At 44.6% G+C, this 20,914-nt stretch overlaps 1 protein-coding gene across 2 annotated transcripts in view; it reads right to left on the minus strand.

Annotated features, from left to right (window-relative positions):
• Positions 1-20,914, minus strand: part of FRAS1 (Fraser extracellular matrix complex subunit 1) — a 406,500-nt gene that overhangs the window by 29,722 nt on the left and 355,864 nt on the right. For both annotated transcript variants that reach the window (XM_045993253.1, XM_045993244.1), the window contains 8 exons: positions 20,455-20,615; positions 19,764-19,911; positions 13,054-13,259; positions 9,907-10,063; positions 7,567-7,767; positions 5,604-5,791; positions 4,077-4,352; positions 1,653-1,885 (listed from right to left, as the gene is read on the minus strand). In XM_045993253.1, coding sequence (XP_045849209.1) covers positions 1,653-1,885; positions 4,077-4,352; positions 5,604-5,791; positions 7,567-7,767; positions 9,907-10,063; positions 13,054-13,259; positions 19,764-19,911; positions 20,455-20,615 — 1,570 coding nt within the window. The remainder of the gene's footprint in view (positions 1-1,652; positions 1,886-4,076; positions 4,353-5,603; positions 5,792-7,566; positions 7,768-9,906; positions 10,064-13,053; positions 13,260-19,763; positions 19,912-20,454; positions 20,616-20,914) is intronic.

A 20,914-nucleotide genomic window follows, 5' to 3' on the forward strand; every position in this document is an offset into this window, starting at 1 on the left:
GATGTACTCTGCCTGCACCAGAGAATCTACCATTTTCCGTCCCGAAGCTTCCCTAAGGGGACGATGCACACGTGGGGTCGTCCCCCAACCCTCACGCCAAGACATCCTCCGGCCCAGACCTGATAGCAATCAAGAATCACAATTGTTTTCTCTCCTGTACCAGAAAAGATAACATCACCACCACAAATTACTTTAAAGCTTTCTTTTGCTTTCAGTGGAAGCTTTGTTTCCTCGTGAGCTACAGTGGGGTGAATGACAGAGGCGGCGGCTCCTTCTCTGTCACGGGGGGTGTCTGGGGGAGACCGAGTAGGGCCGACACCCATATTTGTTTAAGTATTTGTGCCAAATGACGTCACTGGGCTCTTTAAACTCTAAGGGCAATATTCCTACCCAGGACAGTATCTTAGAAGATATTCCCTCTACTCCTGCCGTCTCCTCCCAACTTAAAGAGCCTCCTCCCCCCTCCCCCTTCAAGTTCAAAGCGATGCGGGCGGCCCTTCCTGGCCCTCATCAGTGCACGCTCCCCTCGTCTACGCGTCTCAGAGCTTAGCTGCCTCCCCACAACGAGGACGAGGATCATTGCCTTCACTTCTTTTATTTCTCCAGAGCACGTAGTGTAAAATTCTAAATAAAATACGAGCTTAATAAATATGAGTTAAGACTGCAACACGACAGAACCGTACTTAGGGGCTGTGTTATGTTCGTTGGACGAGTTTAAATTTTTGGCATGTCGATTGAGGGTGCCTTTGAGTTTTTACAGCTTGTCTCTTGGAACAAAAGCCCAAGAGACATTTTTAAGAGGAATCAGAATCTTGGAATAGGAACAGGATGTCTCTTTTGCTAAGAAGGGGTCAGTCGTGCCTTGGGCACTTCTGCTACGGCTTTCTAATAAGAGTAAATCTTATTCTGCGAGGAAAAAAGAAAGAATTTGCATATTCCTGGCTCCATATTTAAATCTGTTTTTTTTTCTCCATGCAAATGAACCCTCTTCTCTGAACTCACTTGCTCATAAAGGCACACATACAATTACCACCAGGTTTAATGAATATGTATAATACACATGAATCCTTTTTTGCTAGGCAAACATGAAAGTATCTCTCTTCCATCAAAATCATGGGAGCATAGGAAAAAATAAAAGCACATCTGTCCAGTGACTTTCAACTTATACCGCGTTATTATTCCGTTCACTAGATATTTAACACGTGTTTCTTAGAGGCCCAGAAGCACTGTCCTGGCCAGAGGGGATCAAACCATAATGATAATCATGGTCTCTGCCCTCACCATCTACTACGGAACAGAGAGGGAATGAACGGTGGTAATGCTCTGACAGGGGCATTCATGGTGCCAGGAGAGCTGGAAGGAGGAGCTTCTGAATTAAACTGGGAAAGATGATGAGGAAGTTTCTAGAAGTTTCTAGAAGGGCTGTCATGATTCTCTGTGCACAGACTGGCAGGCGAGAGTGACAGGCGAGGGACAGGAGGCTAAGAAGACAGGCAAGGGGACGGATTTTAGGGGGCTTTGAAGAATTTAAATTTTTTCTGAGGCATTTATGACCACGATTCTGAATTTTGCAGCGGCATTACTCATTGATCTGCCTCATCGGCAAACACACAAAGGAGAGCCCCTCGCTGTGGACGGCACCCTGGCCCGACCTGTTCGGATGCTCCTTGTGCTTGACGTCCAGGTACTTCAAGGTGGCGATGAAGGACTGGGCCTGGAAGCCTCTGGCTGTCCCAGCTACCACGGGGGTGTGGCAGATAGCGCTGTCTGTTCCAATGGTAACAATGTTGCTCCTTAAGGGGGTGCCCACGTGGCCCACCTTGTCTACAGCCTTTGCCACGCAACGCACGTGGAACCGCCGGCTGAAGTAAATGCTGTCCAGGACCTGCCGGGAAAGATAAAGTACATGAGACGCATGTCTGTTCCTCAAAGAGCTCCTGCCATTGTATCTTCTGGACGATATGACACGACCAGTCTCTGGTACAGGGTTATCTGTGCAGACCATCCGTCATCTGTCTGTCCATCCATCTACCCACTCATCTATCTGTTCATTCCTTCGCCACAAAACTGCTGACTTTCTCCCAGGAGCCAGGCACTAGGGACAAAGGCGCGAGTATATATAGCCTAAGGCCGTGTGTCAGACCGGGAGCAAGTAGACAGATGGGAGCAAGAGCCCAGAGATGACCGGCCACGGTGATAGTATCGTTCTCTTTGCCGATTAGCTTCAGCATAAGGACGACTCAGCTAGTTTCCAGCCCTTCCATTAAGACTGGCTGGCCTCCGGGTCACTTTTGCTGAGGGTATAGCGTCAGGATACCAGAAAGAGAGGCTTCCTTCCCAGGAGTGATTTTCCTTTCTTTCCCAGGGCTAGTCCCTACCCCCAACCCCCGCCTAATGATCACACACACGGGAAAGGTTGTAATAACAGGAAGAGTTGAAGCTGAGAACTTGGCCTCTGACACCTACTGGCCTTTGAAGGACCTTCGACAGATTCTTTCATGTTCTCAGACCTACAGGAGGCATAAGAATGCTTAGCTCAGGCTCTGCACAGATAACATGGGTTACCACACTCTCTAGATAATGTGCGCATACACGTAGGGAAGTACATAAGAAGGAAAATTAATTGGTAGTTCTGTGTGCCATAGACTTCCCACGAAGCAATCATACAAACTTATAAATTCTACCCATGAAAACAATTTTCACTGAAGTCCATTAAAAATTAAAGAGGATTTTTCCATTAAAATTGTTTTAATTAGCTGCCAACGCTTTATTTATTTATTTACACATGGACTTAGTTCAGAAGGGATTTGAGGCCTCTTACACAGATGCACACAATACAATGGTATTAAATAAATAATTGAAGAAACGAAGATAGAGCAAAGGAAACTGGGATAAAAGTATTAGTCACTGAGTCATCGCAAGAAGAAAAAAACTGAAACATCAACTTGGTTAAGTTAAAAATGTATATTTGGCCCAAATTAGACCAAGCTGCCTTCCTGGTTTTTTCAAAAGAGAATTAGATACTTAGAAAACCATAAGCTGTAAAGTCTTATCATCTAAGTTCTTAAATTTTATCAGCTAGTTTGAACTAGGTTACTTTGCCAAAGAATTGACGTTTTGTCCCTTCTGAATAAGCTGTGCAAAAAACAATGGATGTGAGTGAGGTTGCTTCTCTTATTAAATGAGAACAAAATGAGAGTTGAATAGGAAAAATCTAGAGAAATTCCGACCGAAAAAAATCTCTGATGTCCCAAATTATTAAGTTTTGATCAAAACTGTCGAGGGCTTACTAAGTGCCAGATGCCAGGCTGCGGGTCTCCACTGCTTTGACTGTCTCTCTGAGGAGACGCTGTCACTGGCGCGATGAGCCGCCCCCACAGTGCACTGTTGCTTAAGGCTGGGAAAACCCTCACTGTTCATTGCTCTGGGATGGCACCAGAGGTGTTGGTCTGGTGTCTCGACTCTTTGAGGACAGCAACTACGTGGTGAACTTCTCACGCCCTCCTACAATTCTGTATAACACCGACAACTTGAGAAACAACCTATCCTTTGTTTAATCGCTGCGCCATCCCTGCTACGTGCCCCCAATGTGCTGGGCGCGTTGGGCTACACAAATGTGGTAGAACCCTTGATCCATGACCTCAAGGAGTTTATAACCTACTACTTACTGAATGACTGAAAAGATGTGAAAAAAAGTAATCAGTAATTGTACCTACGTGGAATTTTGGACTTACTTTACCATTTACAGATCACTTTTATATCTGATTAGTCAATGACTTCGTCAAGTGCCTAAGTGGAGGTATTATTTTGCAGATCAGGAAACGGAGACCCAGGGAGGTTAAGTGACCTCTTAACATCACGTAGTTAAAAGTAGGCAGAATCAAGATTAGGAAACGGATTGTCTGATAACTAACTTGGATCTCTTTCTACGATACCATATTACCTTATATATAAGAAGAAAAATACCTACGTACATACTGTGTGTACCTGCTTATTTGTTTATTTTATTCCAAATGCCACACAAGAGCCTTAAGGAGCCCGACAGAGTTGCACTGGGCCCAGACCCACGGACCTACCATGTGGTTGACGCTGGTGAAGGGCGTGTTGTCCGTGATGGTTTCAAAGGGTGACCGGGCGCCGTTGCCGTCCGTGGGGGTGGCCACCTCCCAGCTGAACTGCACCAGTGTTTGGTTGATGCCGGCCTCGCTGCAGCGCTCCCTCATGAGGGCGTACTTGGGGAAATGAGAGTCGCAGGGGGTCACGCAAACCAGCGGGTAGCCTGGGGACGGGGATTTCTTGACTCCTTCCTTGCCCACTTCTTCTACATGGTCATAGTCAGAAAGGGTGACAACCTGGAAAGGAGCAGCAAAGCTTCAGACTGGGCTGGACGTTGGGAGCTCCGAGAACTAAGGCTCCTCTCCCTAGAGAGCCACAAGGTCCCTTAACTGCTAGGGATTCTCTAAATTCTTTAAAATATAACAAAAAGAAAGAGAGAGAGAGAGAGAGAGAGGAAGTGATGGAGAGGGGGAGGGAGAAAGAAAGAAAATATAACAGTGGAAGTTTTCATAGAGCTTTGCTAGGCAACCCTAGAAGATACTATGGACCTTTAGTGGTGAAGAAGATCCTCCGTCTGCCTGAGCTAAAAGCTTTAATATCTTGTTAATCTTATTCCTAAATCAGAGCCCAATCACTCATGTGAAAAATACTTTTATGTTTACGCACCACTGTAACCAAAGCTGTATGATGAATCACAGTTACTGGTTTAAAGTTGCATTAAGAACAAGCAAAATAAATAAAGTTGCATTAAATTATTAATGGTATGCAGTAGTGTATTTGGCAAAACAAAAGGAAATAAAGGGAGAGTGTTTTCTCTGAGTTGAATAAGAGAACCCCTTTGGATGATCCTTCTACTGTATGAGACTAGCCAGGGAAAGCTAGAAGACTCATTCTGACTGCTTCATTACGACGGCTTCAATTTCGCTTGGCACCCTCCAGGCCCTTTCCTCCTGACTGTGAAGTCAGGGCATTCGTTCTACACATCCCCAAACTGGGGAACTGCGTACTGCACGTCTGCAAATACTTAACTCTAGGCATTGGCATGTATGGGGGTAAGAGCTATGGGGTAGCATTACTTTTTTTTTTCCCCTTCTTCTAGGTCCCACCAAAGAAATGAGATCAATTGCATTATGCTTCCCGTGTTTATCAGACGAAGGCATCAACGTGGTTTGGTCTTACTCTAATGTTCGAACAGGGTTTCTCATCCTCAGCACCACAGACATTGGTGCCAAATAATTCTTTGTTGTTGGGCCTGTCCTGTACACTGCAGGATGGCTACCAGGGCCCCTGCCTTCTACCCACTAGATGTTAACAGTACCTAGTGTGACAGTCGGGACAACCAGCAATGTCACTAGACATTGGCAAACCTCCCCTGGAGATGGTGGCCCGGGGAGGGGATTTGGGAAGGGAAGGACGAGATGGCTCCCGGTTGAGGGCCACTGTATTAGAAGAATGAAGTCAGCCCCAGAAGGCCTGCTCCTCTCAAGCTACCATGTACTAGTCACTAGGACATCAAAGCGGCGACCCCTTTGGGTCAAGCAACTCACGATGGGAGGTGCTGGCAAGATGAGACTGCCCGCTGCCTCCTGGTCTAGAATCGTCACCGTGGCCGTGGTCACATCGCCAAGAACTGCTTCCACTGGGTCATCTGGGCCAAGGACTAGGGAGAAAGATTCGTGCCATTCCCGGTCTTCATTGGCTAGGATCTCGACTTTAAAGAAGATATGGTCCACACCTTCACCAAGGACAGAGCAGAAAGAGAGCAGAGGTCCTCATTAGCTGACCCGCCTCAGACAAGGCAGGCTGGCACCGCTGAAATTCACGTTAAAATATGCCCTTTCCTTTCAGAGGTTTTCAATAAACACGGCGGCTGCTAATCACTTGAGTCCTGTCTCCAGGGAGAAATCTGTTTTAGAGACCAGACTCCACTAGAGGCTCCGTTTTCAGACTTCCTATCCGGCACCATATGAGGATTAACGGGCCCTGCCTGACACGAGCCAGTCGTAATAAAAATCTGTGATCCAAAATACACTCCACCCTGGTTAGGAGGTTTTTTGCTTAATTTTTCTTTCCCTTTACACTTAGGCATGAGCCCCTGCGTGGCTGTGAGCGCCTGCACACACAGACACCCCTCAGGGCTGTCCTGAGAAGCAGGATCTCAAAGGCGTCCTACAAGGCTGTCCCCGCCAAGACAGTAGTGGACAGGTTTGGCAGCCTGGAAGGAGGGGGTGAGAGCCTTGGGAACTGCCTTCCTTTCCTGTCAAAATGATTCTCTGGGGGAGCAAATATGCCTGCAGTAGTTAAGTTTCCCTTCTTCGTCTCCTACAAACACCTGGGCTGGGCTGTTTCCAAGACCTCTCTTTCCTCTAGATCCTCATGCAGAAAAAGAAAGAGGAAAGACACACGGGAAAACAGTCCTGGTGTGGAGGCGGAGGAAGGGCTTCTACCTTTCTGGCAAACGCCAAGCAGATGCACACGGGTTGGAGCCAAAAGCCCTTTAAAACTCCACTGGAACGAGAGACATCAGAGATCCTGCACCCCTCATTTCTGAGGGGGTCACTTCCTCCCCCCCTTGCTAAGACGTCTCTGGAGAGGCCTTCTACCGCTGCTGCCCACTTCTGGCTCTATCACAAACGGCGCCAGGACCCACACCGGTCTGTTCATCTTACATTGCTCCAGAAAGTTCTGTGAGAAAATCTAGCATATAATTCAAGTCCTTCTCTGCCTCATTTCTTCCATCAAACCACCATATAAGAAAGTTAAACAGCTACCTGTGACCTGAATCTCATCTTTTTCTATCTTTTCCCTGACTCATGCCCATAGTTCCCTCTAGAATAAACCTTTTCTGGAAATCTCGTAACAGGGTATCCCGTCTCCTAGCAGATGTTCAACCAGAGGAGCACGGAGATTGTGCCTTCTGGATCTAAGTCATCCCTGAAAGACCCGGCACACTGCCTTGTACCCGGGTTTTACAGAATGATGGTGGTCATATTTTTTCTTTAAAATCAAATGCATCTATGACTCAACCAAGTCATAGGCTCACAACAGCCAAAACATCCTTTTAAATGAGCCCAGGGGCGCCTGGGTGGCTCAGTGGGTTAAAGTCTCTGCCTTCGGCTCAGGTCATGATCTCAGGGTCCTGGGATCCAGCCCCACATTGGGCTCTCCACTCGGTGGGGAGCCTGCTTCCTCCTCTCTCTCTGCCTGCCTCTCTGCCTACTTGTGAGCTCTGTCAAATAAATAAATAAATACAATCCTTAATAAATAAATAAAACCCAAATCAGAAGCGTGTTCTGAAGCAAGGGATCTACTCTCGTTCTTTCTCAATGCCATTTTTACCAACAAAGATTTTCAAGATTCCTGTAGAAGCAAACGTGTGCCTAATGAGTACTTCATGCTTAGTCAGTACTACTGTTTGTCTCTTGTTTTCTGCTCATTCCTTCCTTCGAATACAAGATATTTGCCCTTCTATCAGGTAAAACCCACGGCCTAGGACTGGCGTTCAATTACCGGGACTGAACTTCAAGACTCTGCTCTTTGGGTAGTAATCCACCCCGGACTGGGCAGACCCATCCCGTGTGCTGCAGCGAATCTTGGACGTCCTGTTCTGATCTCCTCGGCGGATCACCTTGATGTTCAGGAGGGCGATGGCGTCTGGCCCCGAGGGTTCCCGGACCTGGTATGCAGCTTCTTCAAACTCAATGGTAGGAGCTAAGGAAATAGGGTTAGAAAGACAAGAGCAAGTTAGAGAAGCACGAAGGATTCCAGTCCCCTGAAAACACCTTACAAAGGAAGGAGGGACCCTTCCACACTAGTAAGCAACACGAAGGTAAAATGGCTTGCGGTCATAAAAATCAATTCGTTTTTACCCCTCAGCAAAGCTTTGGAGAAGGAACTTATTTATGATTCTGCAGGAGTTGCTCCTCACAGGTTTCTTATTAAAAACAATAGTGGGAAAATATTTTCAAGTACTTTGAAATGCACGATGTCCCCGTTTCCATCTGGGCATTACAGCTCAAGAAATGTTTTTAGATTCACACACTTGTCAGGGGACTGAGACAGAGTAAGCCCTTGACAAATACTGATCGACCGATTGCATGAATAAACCCTTTTTCATTTATGAGATATGAATTTCTAAGCTTTATAATTTTTTAAAAGATTTTATTTATTTATTTGACACAGAGAGAGAGAGATCACAAGTAGGCAGAGAGGCAGGCAGAAAGAGAGAGAAGCAGGCTCCCTGCCGAGCAGAGAGCCCGATGCAGGGCTCCATCCCAGGAGCCCGAGATCATGACCTGAGCCAAAGGCAGAGGCTTTAACCCACTGAGCCACCCAGAAGCCCAAAGCTTTATAATTTATCTCATTTATACACAACCTAAACTTCCCAAGTCTATCTCCCATCTCTGATCTTCTGAGTCCTTCTTCCCAGGACCCTCATGCCTCCCATTCCTTAAATTTTTCTAACTACTCACAGGTTATTTAATTAAAAATGAGTGGTTTTAATGAAGAACACAAGACTTCCTAGCCCAATCTGGTTTGAGGTCTAGTCTCATTGCTATGAAGGGATGACTATGTTTCTTTTTACAAAAATTTCAAATTGTGCCTTCTTTTCCATTATATTTTCATGGGGAAGGGTGAGGCGGTAGTTGTAGATAGAGACAAAAAAATGTGAAAATTGAGAGTAATTACAAATTTTATGCCACTTCTAATATACTATAATATTTTGCAGATATTTCTAGAGTCTCTGTTCATTTCCCTCTTTGCCTCTCAGAAAATCAATTCGTCCTAATCATAGAAGAGAAGCTTCCTTAGAGACTTGGTATTTTTGATGAATGCTCCTTGGAACTTGGGAGAGTCGCTTACAACCTCTCTGAGCCTCCGTCAGGTTTCCGGGTGACTGGGAGGGGTTCACTTCAGGATCTGAGCCCGAGTCCCCGGATAAAGGACGAATCCAGCTTCAAGGCTGGCTTTTCTTATTTTACCCAATGTCCATGGTAGTCCCTGATTTTATGTCAGAAACTCTGAGAGTGTCACTAACTGACTCAGGTAGATTCTAGAATCTGATAAAATAAGGGTTACAAACAGTTTCGCTGCTGACAGCTGTGTAACTGAGAGCATAAATTATATAAATTTGCTGAGGCTCAATTTCTTCAGCTGTAATACAGGGATTCTAACGCCTCCCTCAAGGGGTTACCGTCAGGATTAAATGAAATAATATAACATGCTTAGCGTGGTTCTTGGTCTACGGTAACATAAAAACAGCGATTACTATTTGTAATATCATCCATTCCCTCATTAAAATATTGCCCTAAATAAAGCAATTTTGTCCCAAGTTGAAACAGATTCGGTTTTGTTTTCCCCAGTGCCTGGGTCATTCTTTGCTGACACCTGACTAAAGAATTTAAGATTCTGCAGTTAATAGGTCAAATCAATTAGAAGGAAACTGAGAAATTGGACTTTTCCAGGAAGGTGGCCGTGTTTAAATTAGTTCATTGGATTCAACTGATTCTGATTGCATTTCCAATCTGGCTTCTGAACTGTAATGACTTACGTAGGCTTTATTCTCTGTCTGCCTTGGCATCTCTGTCCTAGCTTGTAAGCATACTCATTCCTTATCTCTTGGCCAAGTGGTGGGGCGTCATGAGATTAGGACCAGCGCTCGCCTTACCGGAGCTGCATGAGGGTGATCACTAGCCGCCAACAGTTTATATAAATACTCTGAGACTGTTGTCAGGAGGCACTTTTACAGCACTTTCATTTTTAATAAAACCCCTATAATTACATTATTAGTAACACATCAGTTCACGTTCTATCAACCAGAGAGTAACTAAAGGCAGTAGCGTCTCTTACCGTCTTCGTCATTGGATATGGTGACGGTGGCCATGTTATTCTTCCCGATTCTGGCTCCACTCCAGTGGTTTCCAAGAGGATGGCCGAGGTAGACTCTGAATTGTTCCTCAGGCTCAAACACGGAGTCATCATGGATAGAGACAGTACAGTTCTTCATCTAGAGCCGACGGCATGAGATAGATTAAAATTTGCACTGAAAAATCAGTACTTCTCTTGTATTTCCTAGAAGATGATTTTTCTTCTTTGCAGCATCAAAGAGTCAACACAAATTCGAAAGGTTCCAAACCATTTCATTTGTCAAACAGAATATTTAAATCTAACAGTTCATGCCTGACAGGGACATACCTATGTATGGAGCCTCATATTAGAATATTCCAAACCACTCAGAATGATTGGTTTTTGTGAAAAACAAGATCAATAAAACATTGGACTGGGGTCCAATGTACCTGCAGGAAACCTGTGCACTTTCCCTGATCAGACCAAGACATACGCGTGTGTTCTGAAAGGTACATTTCAGATGATGGGGGTTAACATATGCATTAGGCTTCCTGGAGAAGGCTGAACAGTGGTCTGTTCCCTGGTGGAGACTGACAGGTTTTAGAAGGAACTCAGAAAGGCTTCTCTGATACCTCTCAGCGCTGCAGAGCTCTTAAACGCACTGCCAAATTGTGTCTCAGCAGAACACTGCTGAATTCCGAAAGTCTGAGAACACAACCTAAATCCCTGTTTGACAGGGAGAAATCAAGTGCTTCTCACACTGATTATTCTCTACCGAGGACTGTATTCTTAAGAAAACATAAAAGAAGGCCAAAATATTTTAGATGACACGGTGACCTCAACGGTAGAGTCACGTGATGTGAAGTGGGATTATTTTTAGTTGAACCATTTTAAATCCACTCTGCGACTGTGTTGCAGGGGATCTGCGGGTAAGAGAAATTCCACTCTCGTTCTCCCGAAGGCACACGAAATGGAAGGGGAGCATCATGTGAATGTTTATAGGTAGCTCACTAACTAGGTTTTAAGCCCCTGAAGAATGTCCCTTTTTTTTCCTGAGAGAAAACATGAACTTAGCAGTGACTCCTCAGGATATCTTTTAAAAAACGACACTCTAGCGAAGGACACATTTCAAAGACAAAGTGCTTAGCCCGCCAGAGAAAATGAAGCTTCAAAGTGCGCTTGTGGAGAATGGGAGGTTGTCATGTGGGTAACATATGGATGGTTAGACCACATTTTCTTTGTAATTTTATTAAATTATAAACTGTCTCTTGGATAAGCAGAGAATCCTCTTTTGAACTTAAGACAAATACAGACACGTAGACTCAAAGCTGAAGATTGTATCTGTTGCATTTGTGTATGTTTTTAAACACATGTTTCAACCTGCCACCAGTAAAATTCCCATAAAATACATAGCTAAGACAGGGTTTCTATGAGTCACAGATGCATAAAAGACCAAGAGCCTAAAAGAAGGCAGCTATCACTTTTTTTTTTTTTTTTTTTTTTGGTAGTAAAGATGAACAGAGAAAGATTCTGTGTGACCTGGCCTGGCTAAGAACTTCTAGTGCTAAACTTCAAAAGGACTAATCATAGGGCAAACACCTGATACGTCTGACTCTACCAGAACTGAAAACTCTGTTCAACTAAGAACGCTGTGATTAAAGCTTATAGATAAGGGACAGAATGCAAAAATAAGTTTGCAATATCTAAAATGTCTACAACCAGCAAGGAATTAATATTTAGAACATACCAGAAAGACTGCAAATCAGCAAGAAAAAGATAGCAATGCAATAATAAGGAACAAAGGATAAAAATGACTAATTTAGCTAAGAGGAAACCCAGTTAGCTAACAAGCATATACACTGGTAGTAATTAGAGAAATGCAAATTAAAATGATATTTAACTTTATACATAACAGAATAACAAAAATTCAAAAGATGAGTACTGTATTGGAGAGGATATGGGATTATAACAACCTTCAGGCCACTGCTAGCAACTTTCTGGAAAGTGTTCTGACACTTTTTTCAAATTAAGCCCATAGTGTACATCCGAAGACGTTCCCACTCAGGTCTGCACGAGGACATGAAGGAGGACGTGCCCTCCAGCATTCTCTGTGGTGGCAGAATGTTAGGAGATGTCTGGGCTCTGTCTCTGAGGTTCCTCACCGTCTACTGCTAAGAGTGGATGGTTGAAATGTACGAAGTGCCCATCATGGAAAATAACACACTATGTCAGCAACAGATTAGATGTACACATAAATGACATGGACAGATACTAAAACACCTTACTGAGTAAACAGAGTAAAAGTTTGAAAAAGAAAATTGTTTAATTTATAAATTAAAATCTGCATACAAGACAACCAGCATTTTTAATAGACAAATACAAATTAAGACATATATATAAACACAAAAGATTGATGAGCTCTGAAGTAGGGAAGAAGTATGGCTGGAGAACAGGCAGAAAATAAAGCAAAGCCAGAGAAGGGCCCTGAAATGACTATGGGAACTGTGTGTCTCAAATTAAGAAGGTATAGGTGACTCAATGATCTCAAACTGAAATCCAAAAATGTGGAAATATGATTCTCGTTCAATATATCTACACTTTGGACATACACTGAGGTTGCAGGCTTTGGTTCTAATGTGGCCATGTTTACTGACTGGGATTTCTCAGGTTCTTGTGCCCATATGACCACTTTTCTGTAACTGCTAAGAAGAGAGCACTTTCCTGCCTTGAATCTGCTCAGTCTGCCTATTTGGTCCATCCTATGGCTTCTATATTAGAATCTATGCTGCCCTGGGACACGGGCCCGGGTTCTAGAGGATTGTCTCGGCCTCCTCTGGGTGTCACTGGTGGAGTGCGTCATCTCTAATGTAGCTGCAAATTAAGAGAAGCTTCATTCATTTGATTCTGCTAAATTCCAGAAATGTTACATGTCATCTAAATTCCTGGCTCAACCAACGATATATGCATTTGGTTGTACGTAGGAGACCAAGAAGATGACCACACAGGACAGATGATAGTATTCCAAATAGTATCAACCAGTAAAAGAATTCCTAGGATGTTCAGAATTTGTCTTAATGACTTCGTGATGGGTAAGTAAAGGCATCAAGGAAGAAGAGAATCTGATCTTTCGGGCGTCATGAACCCACTTACTTTCTCCCCCTTCAGAAACGTAATCCGTGAAGAGTCTGCGTTTCTTCTCTCCTCAAAGTCCTCCATGACCTGGGCTGAACGGCCCTGGGTGTAGCACCTCACCGACGACTCATAGCTCAGGTCTCCGCTCCGAATGATGGGCACATGCAGGACACCCTCCTTCTCTTTCACTAGGAGCAGATCCTTGGCGAACTGCATGCTGGGCACTGAGAAGCCAAAGGAAAGATGGAGACGTTGTTAGTGAGAGACGGAGGCGAGGCAGCCGCAGCGCTCACCAGCCAGCTGGCAGGACAGGTCTACTAAGGACCGTCCGCCCAGGCTGGCGAGTCAGAGATGGCAAGCAGATGTCAAGGCCTGGTTGCTCTCAAGACCAGGGATGTGCCTCCATTGTTGAGCTTCTAATGAAACAGTAAGTCCATTTTGCACCTGTTTCTCCCAGCGTCAGGGTGAGGTCCCCATCTCAAACACAGATGAGTAATGCAAGCAAAGAAATGGGCCAGGTATAAGGAGAATGTTGGTTGAGACTTGCACACACACACACACACACACACACACACACACACACACATTCACTTTCCTTCTAAGACTACAAAAAGGAAAAGAGCGGTGTAAGCCTGATGATAAATGGGCACTCACATTGGTCCTGGGGCCAAGGAGATGACAGGGAAAAGTGGGGTACCGGGAAGGAGGAAAGCACAGGCTTTTTAAAAGAGGGTCTCCCCTCAGCTCCAGTCTTTGGTTGGCAGATTATCCTGTTTTCAAATGAAGCCAGAAATCTGGATTTTTATGTCATATCCACTAAAATTTTAAAAAGCAATGAGTTAATTAAAACAGTAAAAAGAAGTTCCACAGAGACCAAACCACTTGGGCCAAACAAAAGACATCCACATGCTGAATTCGGTCAGTGGTGTAAAAATCACTTTTCTTTTATAATTCACATTGGTCTCATTCGACTTGAGGAAAGGACCATAGCCAACCTGTGGTTAAAAGCACAGGCTGTGCAATCGGCAGGCCCGTATTTCCATCCCAGTCCTGCTACTTACTAGCTGTATGATGCAGGGTAAGTTATTTAGATTTTCTGAGTCTTGGGGTTTTTTTTTGTTTATAAATTGGAAATATTACTATTCAACTCCTAGAGGGGTTGGGAGGAGTGAATTTAGTGAAATAATGTATGCACGGTGCTCAACACAGCATTTGGTACATCACAAGCGCTCGTATTTGGTAGGAATTATTATATTACGGTTTGTATTGTCCCCGACTCTGAAGAATCAGTTTTTTCTCCTTATTTCCTATAGTGCCTACCATGATGCTCTACATTAAGACATGTCCTCTTCTGAGACTAACATCTTGTCGATTGCTGGTTCGTTCTTTCCTTTTAAAAAAAAAAATAGTTATTTATTTATTTATGAGAGAGAGAGCGTGCCCACGCGCAGGCAGTGGGTTGGGGGAGAGACAGAGAGAGACTCAAGCAGACACCCTGCTGAACACAGATTCTGATGTGGGGCTCGATCCCACGACCCCAAGATCAGGACCTGAGCCAAACCCAAGAGGCGGACATTCAGCTGACTGCGCCACCCAAGGACCCTACTTATTATTTACTTCTTAACGAGCAATACAAAGAGGGAGTCCCTCCAGTCACATGTCAAAGTCTCCTGTGGCGGAAACTGACCCCGAAGCTGTCATCTCCCATTTCCCTGCCACGTCTTGTGCATTCCCTGCCAAACCTGAAAGGAAGGAACCAAAAGCCAAGCGCTCTTCAAGTCAATATGTAAAAAGCTCTGTTTGCCTCCCATCCGCCCACTGCCCAGAACTGTGGGTATTAGCAAAAACGAGCAAACTCTTTACGGAAGCTAAATCGAACAGTTATCACGTATTACCAAAGAAAAACCCAGCAGATCCTTCTTAAAAGAACACCACACCTAGGGGATAACTAACTTTGGCATCAGGCCCCAAACATTTATCCCTTAGGGCTCTGTCACCCAGTAAAACGGTCTGTACTGTTAAAAGGTGGCAATGACATGACCTAGCATAGAAGGACAAGAAGGAAACTTGTTGGCAGGTAAAAACAACAAGCGAGGACGCTTTCTGCTCATGAAATGCTTATCTAAATCTCTGGGTTGATTTTCTTGCTGGTCCGACAGGCATCGAGTCCGATGAGAGTTAAAAGTGAAAGTGGTACTATTTGGATTTTGTCCTGTATTAATCAACCCCAAATTCTTCTTGAGCTGTAAAATACCCCCCCCCCCCCTTTAACGAGACAGTAAACCTCACTCCTTTCCCTATTTGGGAAAAAAGGAAGAGTGAGAAGTACGGGAAGTGGGTGAACACGTCTCATGATGCCTGCACGCTGGGAACGGTCCCTGCCTCACGGGGCCCCTAGTCTGAGAACGAGGCAAGAGACAATGGAAAGACAATATTCAGTAACAGGTTTGTGCATGGGGGTTTATGGCATACAAAGGAAAGGTCCAGCCCAAGTCGGGCCGTGTGTGAAGGACTTGACCCATGGCATTTCATGTCTTCCTCTCAAGACCCAACGACAATCCCTTCCGAAAGTAGGAGCATGGCTCTCAGTTCTGCCTCACCGTGGAGCTCCTCTCCTTCCACACCGATGGGGGCATGCCCACAAAGTGGGGATCGTTGTGGGGGTGCACAGGCTGGTGCTAGATCACACACTCACCGTCAGCACCCTCGGCACACTCATCACACAATCACACACAGCCCAGATTGCACTTATCTCCTGACTTGTGTCAGTCCTGTGTCCTGAAATAGATTGTGGGACTCTGCTTTCCTGCACAGCGCTTGGCGCCAGTCTTAGGCACGGAAAATGTTCACGACATGCTGTTATCCACTAACCTTCTCAGTAACTGGCAAAGAAGTGCAAATGCTACCCCCTGAGATTCCAGGGCCTCTCTACGGGCAACGGTTAGGCTGTAGATGTAGGAGAGATCCTGCCTCCGGTTCTCTCGAGTTAGTGCAGGTACCATGCAGTGAGCACGCAGGGGTGTGCTGAGATCGTGGCTACGAGGCCTTTCCTGCCTTGCTCAGCACTCCTCGGTCCACGCCAAAGTCTAACTCTGGGTACCAGAGCCAAAGAGGAAAATGCAAATAGAAAAACGTTCTGAGATGAGTTACTTGGATAATTTAAGGGCCTGCGGTCACCCTGTGAAAAAGATGAAAGGCCTAAGGTCCCTTTGGAAGGCTGAAGGTTGACTTTATAAGGACGCGGAGGGACCAAGCTTCTGCGAGTGCAAGGTGAAGAGGATAAAATGGGAAGCCCGAACACGGACAGAACAGACCTACGCTTTAAGTCTGGTCCCATCGCCGCCTCTCCGTGTGACCTTGGACAAATTATTCAGCCTGCTTCACTAGTTGAAGAGCTTGTGAAGACTAGAGAGAAGGTAACATCTTTCCACCTCACAATGTGCACACGGATGAAATTCAAGAAGAGTCAGTGATCACTAAGAAGAAGGTAACCAAGAGACACAACCACCGAAACACTACAACGGGTTCCTGAAACAGGTTTCAGGATTTCTTTCTCTGGGATAAGTTTTTGACTGAATATAGTTTGTTGTAGCCTTACTGACAGATGAGAAATATTTTAACATATTTGTTCTCTACGTTTGCAACACTAGTGTTCATCAATAAAAGGTGGAGAGAAATCCCAGTGGAATATTTCCTGTTAATCTGGGGCAATGCGTTTTGTGTGCGTGACTGGAGTCCCACTGGCAAGTGTGAAAAATTACCAATGTGTCAGGAAGAAAAGAAATAAACATGTAATGAAATCTACCATGTGCCAGATACCGTGGTAGATACCACACACACAGTATGGACAAGCCCAAGCCTTAGAACGCATGCTGATCCCTCTCTGTATGACTTCAGATGTTTACTCCCCTGATTCTAGTCTCCTTATCTACGGAATAGAAACACGTATAAAACCATGAGGTTGCAAGTGAGATAATGTGTAGAATATCACTCTGTAAACTCTGAAGTAACATACGATATAAAATAGTTTAATTGCTATAATGTTGTTCACAGTTTAAAAGTTACCATTTTATGAATCACAAACCTAAATGTAAAAGTTAAAACTAAGATATCCAGAAGGAAACACAGGAAAAAAATCTTTGTAAGCCTGGGTCAGGGAAAGATTTCTTAGAGACAACATTAAAAGTACAATCTATAATAGAATTATTGATAAACGGCACTATTTCAAAATGAAAAACGACTGCCCTTTGAAAGACATTATTAAAAGAACAATGAACAAGCCACGGATTAGGAGAAAATATTTGCCAAACACAAATATTTGTCCAGATTTTATGACAATGCAGTAATAGAGGAGAAAAACAACTCAATCAAAAATGGGGGAAATACTTGAATAATACTTCGCAGAGAAGATACATAGATGGCAAGTAAGCACCTGAAAAGATCTCAGTGTCACTAGTCACTAGAGAAATGACTTTCCCACCACAAGACATCACTGTACGGCTACTAGGATAACAACAACAACAACAACAACAGAAGCCCAGAGAAAGCTGAAAACACCAAATGCTGGTGCGGAGGAGGAGCTAGAATTCTCCTACATGGCTGGTGGCAATGCAGAGCAGCCACAACCACTTTAGACAACAGGCTGGCAGTTTCTTGTAATGTGAAACAAATATTCATCACACAATCCAGCCACCCCACTCCTAAGCATTTCCCCCAGAGAAATAAAAACCTATATTCGTACAAAAATCTATACGCCAATATTTATAATCACTCTAGTCCTAACAGCCCAAATCTGGAAACAACCGAAATGTCATTCCCCGGATGAATGGGTGAACAAACTGTAGGGCATCTATATAACGGGAAACGGTTCCACGGTGAAGGAAACGAACTTCTCGTATACGTAACAAAACGGACGGTTCTCAAGTGCCATCTTCTAATGAAAGAAGCCAGACACAAGTTGCTGTATTACAGGATTCCGATGATAGGAGTTTCTTGGGCAAAGCCATATGGGCAGAAACCCAGCAGCAGTTGCCAGGGCTGGAGAGGGGAAGAGGCCGACTGCGGAGGAGCACGGGAGGTTGTGCGGGTGCTGAAACCAGTCCACACTCTGACTCTGGTAGTGGGCACACTACTGTGGGCGTCTGTCAAACCCATAGAACTGTCCACTAAAGAGGGTGAATTTTAACTTATGGAAGTTAGATCTCAATAAACCTAGGTCTAAACTATCATTTTGGACATTTGCATTATAAATGTATTATGTATGCATATGCCTAGATGTGTATTCTCTGTTTTCAAGGGCATGATATACAGATTTCTCTTGCAGGACCCACATAAGAACAACAAACTGGTGAAAATGGTTGTCTCTAGAACAACCAGAGGGTCAGGAGACAGGGATAGAAGGGAGGCTTAATTTTCATAGCATACCTTTTTGGGGTCACTTTAAAGACTATATAAATAGACAAATTATTTAAAAATAAATGAAAGCATTAAGGATCACCCTACTGGGCTGTCTGTTCTTTTTTTTTTTTTTTTAAGATTTATTTATTTGACAGGCAGAGATCACAAGTAGGCAGAGAGAGAGGGGGAAGCAGGCTCGCCACTGAGCAGAGAGCCCGATGCGGGGCTCAATCCCAGGACCCTGAGATCACGACCTGAGCCGAAGGCAGAGGCTCAACCCACTGAGCCACCCAGCACCCTTTGACTGTTCCTTTTATGGTGACTTTTCTGCCACCGAAAGAGTTTAATTATGGGCTCTGTCATCGACTAGTGGGGATGTTAATGAGGGTCCTCCTGCTGTAGGGAAGGATGTTTGACCTGATCTTCTTACCCAACTCAAGAACCTGACAATTCTAGATTTCATCAACTCTTCCCAAGAAGCCTCTATCCTTTTCTGGCCATCTTCCTGTTACATCTTCAGTGGCGACTGGTATCTTCTTCATATACTTGCTGTCTATCCTCTCCCATACGCCACCCACAGGACTTCCAGGGTCAGTTTCCTCCAACAAAGACCACACCACCGCTCGGCTTAGAAGCATCTGCTGCTCTTCTCCACTTACACGTCCCTTGGGCTGCAGCATGAGAACTTTTAGAACTGGAAATGAAATGGGGAGGCAGGTGGGAGTCCCAACCTATTTGCTTCTATTCACCTCCTGCCAGGCTTAAAGCAAAAGCAAGCATCTCACTCTTTTCCAGAGAAGCATCTCTCAAAATTCTATACTTCATATATACTGTATCTCTCCATCTGACAAAACTGTATTTTACTAGCCACTAGATGAACTCCTATCACACCCTAAAACCTGTTTAAATATCACATCCTTTGTGAAATCTGTGATTCTCCCACATGTAGCTGCTGTTCAATCCCTTCTGCTCCCCCAGCACTGGATTTATAGCACTATTAGGTCATTTATCATAATATGTTCTAATTTTTCTGCTTAACGGTCTGATCTCTTCCACTAAACAGTGAGCTTCTTGAGGACAGGGCCCAAAGCTTATTTATCTTTTTGTGCCCAGCACGGCACCAGAAACATGAATGCTTCTTTCTCCCCCATATTTCTATCTGACAGTAGGTACCTAACACGTGTGCACACGTACACACACACACACACACACACACACACACACACATTCTTGAATGAAAATGTGAATGCGTTCCAATGTCACATACTTGGAAGGCAAGGAAGAAATAGAAATACAGTCAGAGCCATGAGCTGGCATCTCCAATAACTTACCGTCCTGGAAGGTGTCATTAATTGCAATGACAGCCTGGAAGGGCTTGGTCAGTTCGGCCCCTTGCGCTGAGCTGAGAAAAACCACAAACGTCTCCAGCCCTTCAATTACTGGGTACTGAGTGTCATCTAAGATACTCAAGGTGCAATACTATAAGAAAAACCAAGATGTTAATTAGACCTAGTGCGGTGATCATTTTGCAATACAAACACTGAATCATTATGTTATATACCCGAAATTAATATATGTCAGTTATATCTTGATTTAAAAAATAATATAAATATAAATATAAGGAGAAGAAAAATCAAAGTAAACCTTACAGAATGTCCAACACACAGCACCCACCTGCCTTCGGGAGAGCAGGACAGAGATGATAATTGCTTTCTCTGGTGTAAGTCTTACAGTAAGTCTTTCTAATCCATAAAATGATAATCTCTTCATTACAAACCCTTAAGGGTTTTGTCTCTAGATGTTTACATCAACAGAGTGTAGTTCCTATCCTCAGTCTGTGGTGATGGGTATTAGTTAGATGCTGACAATGTCACTTGGAGAGTCTGCAGAGGACCTCTCTGGCTTTGTTCTCTTGTTCGCACAGTAGTAAGGCAAGGATGGTTTAGACTCCTTTATGGAGTTTGGGGAGCAGAACAGACAACACTAACAGGCCCCTCTGGCCTTTGGCTGCTCTGTGCTCACCTGCTCAGTGACACCCGGCCCAAATTCCACCTTCCTAGAGCTGGGGACGTAGTCAACTCCCGGAGTGGCGGACGCTGGGTCTGAGGGCCGTGTTGCACACCAGACAGAAGTGAACGTAGAAAGATCAGTCCCATGACGGAGAACTGGAATCTTCACTGTACCTAAATGGAGATCCATAGAGATGTCAATGGTCACTGTTGGGGCAGAAGCCAGTGGGTTTTCAGAACAGTGTTCTCCCTCACTGCGGTAGAGCTTTACTCTGGGAGCCTGTCTAAGCCAACTTCAGTGGTGCTCCTCTGTTTCCTCTGAGGAAGGCCGGGAGGTATCACCACCCCCGTCTTACCGACACTGAGATCAAGAGCAGACCTGGAGGAGGGCCTCACAGAGGTGGTACTGGAGAGACAGCCCTTAGGGGAAAGTGGTTTTGTGGTTTCAGGAAAGACACCGTTCACAGCAGAAA

The sequence above is a fragment of the Meles meles genome, chromosome 2, assembly GCF_922984935.1.
Source record: "Meles meles chromosome 2, mMelMel3.1 paternal haplotype, whole genome shotgun sequence".
Lineage (NCBI taxonomy): Eukaryota > Metazoa > Chordata > Mammalia > Carnivora > Mustelidae > Meles > Meles meles.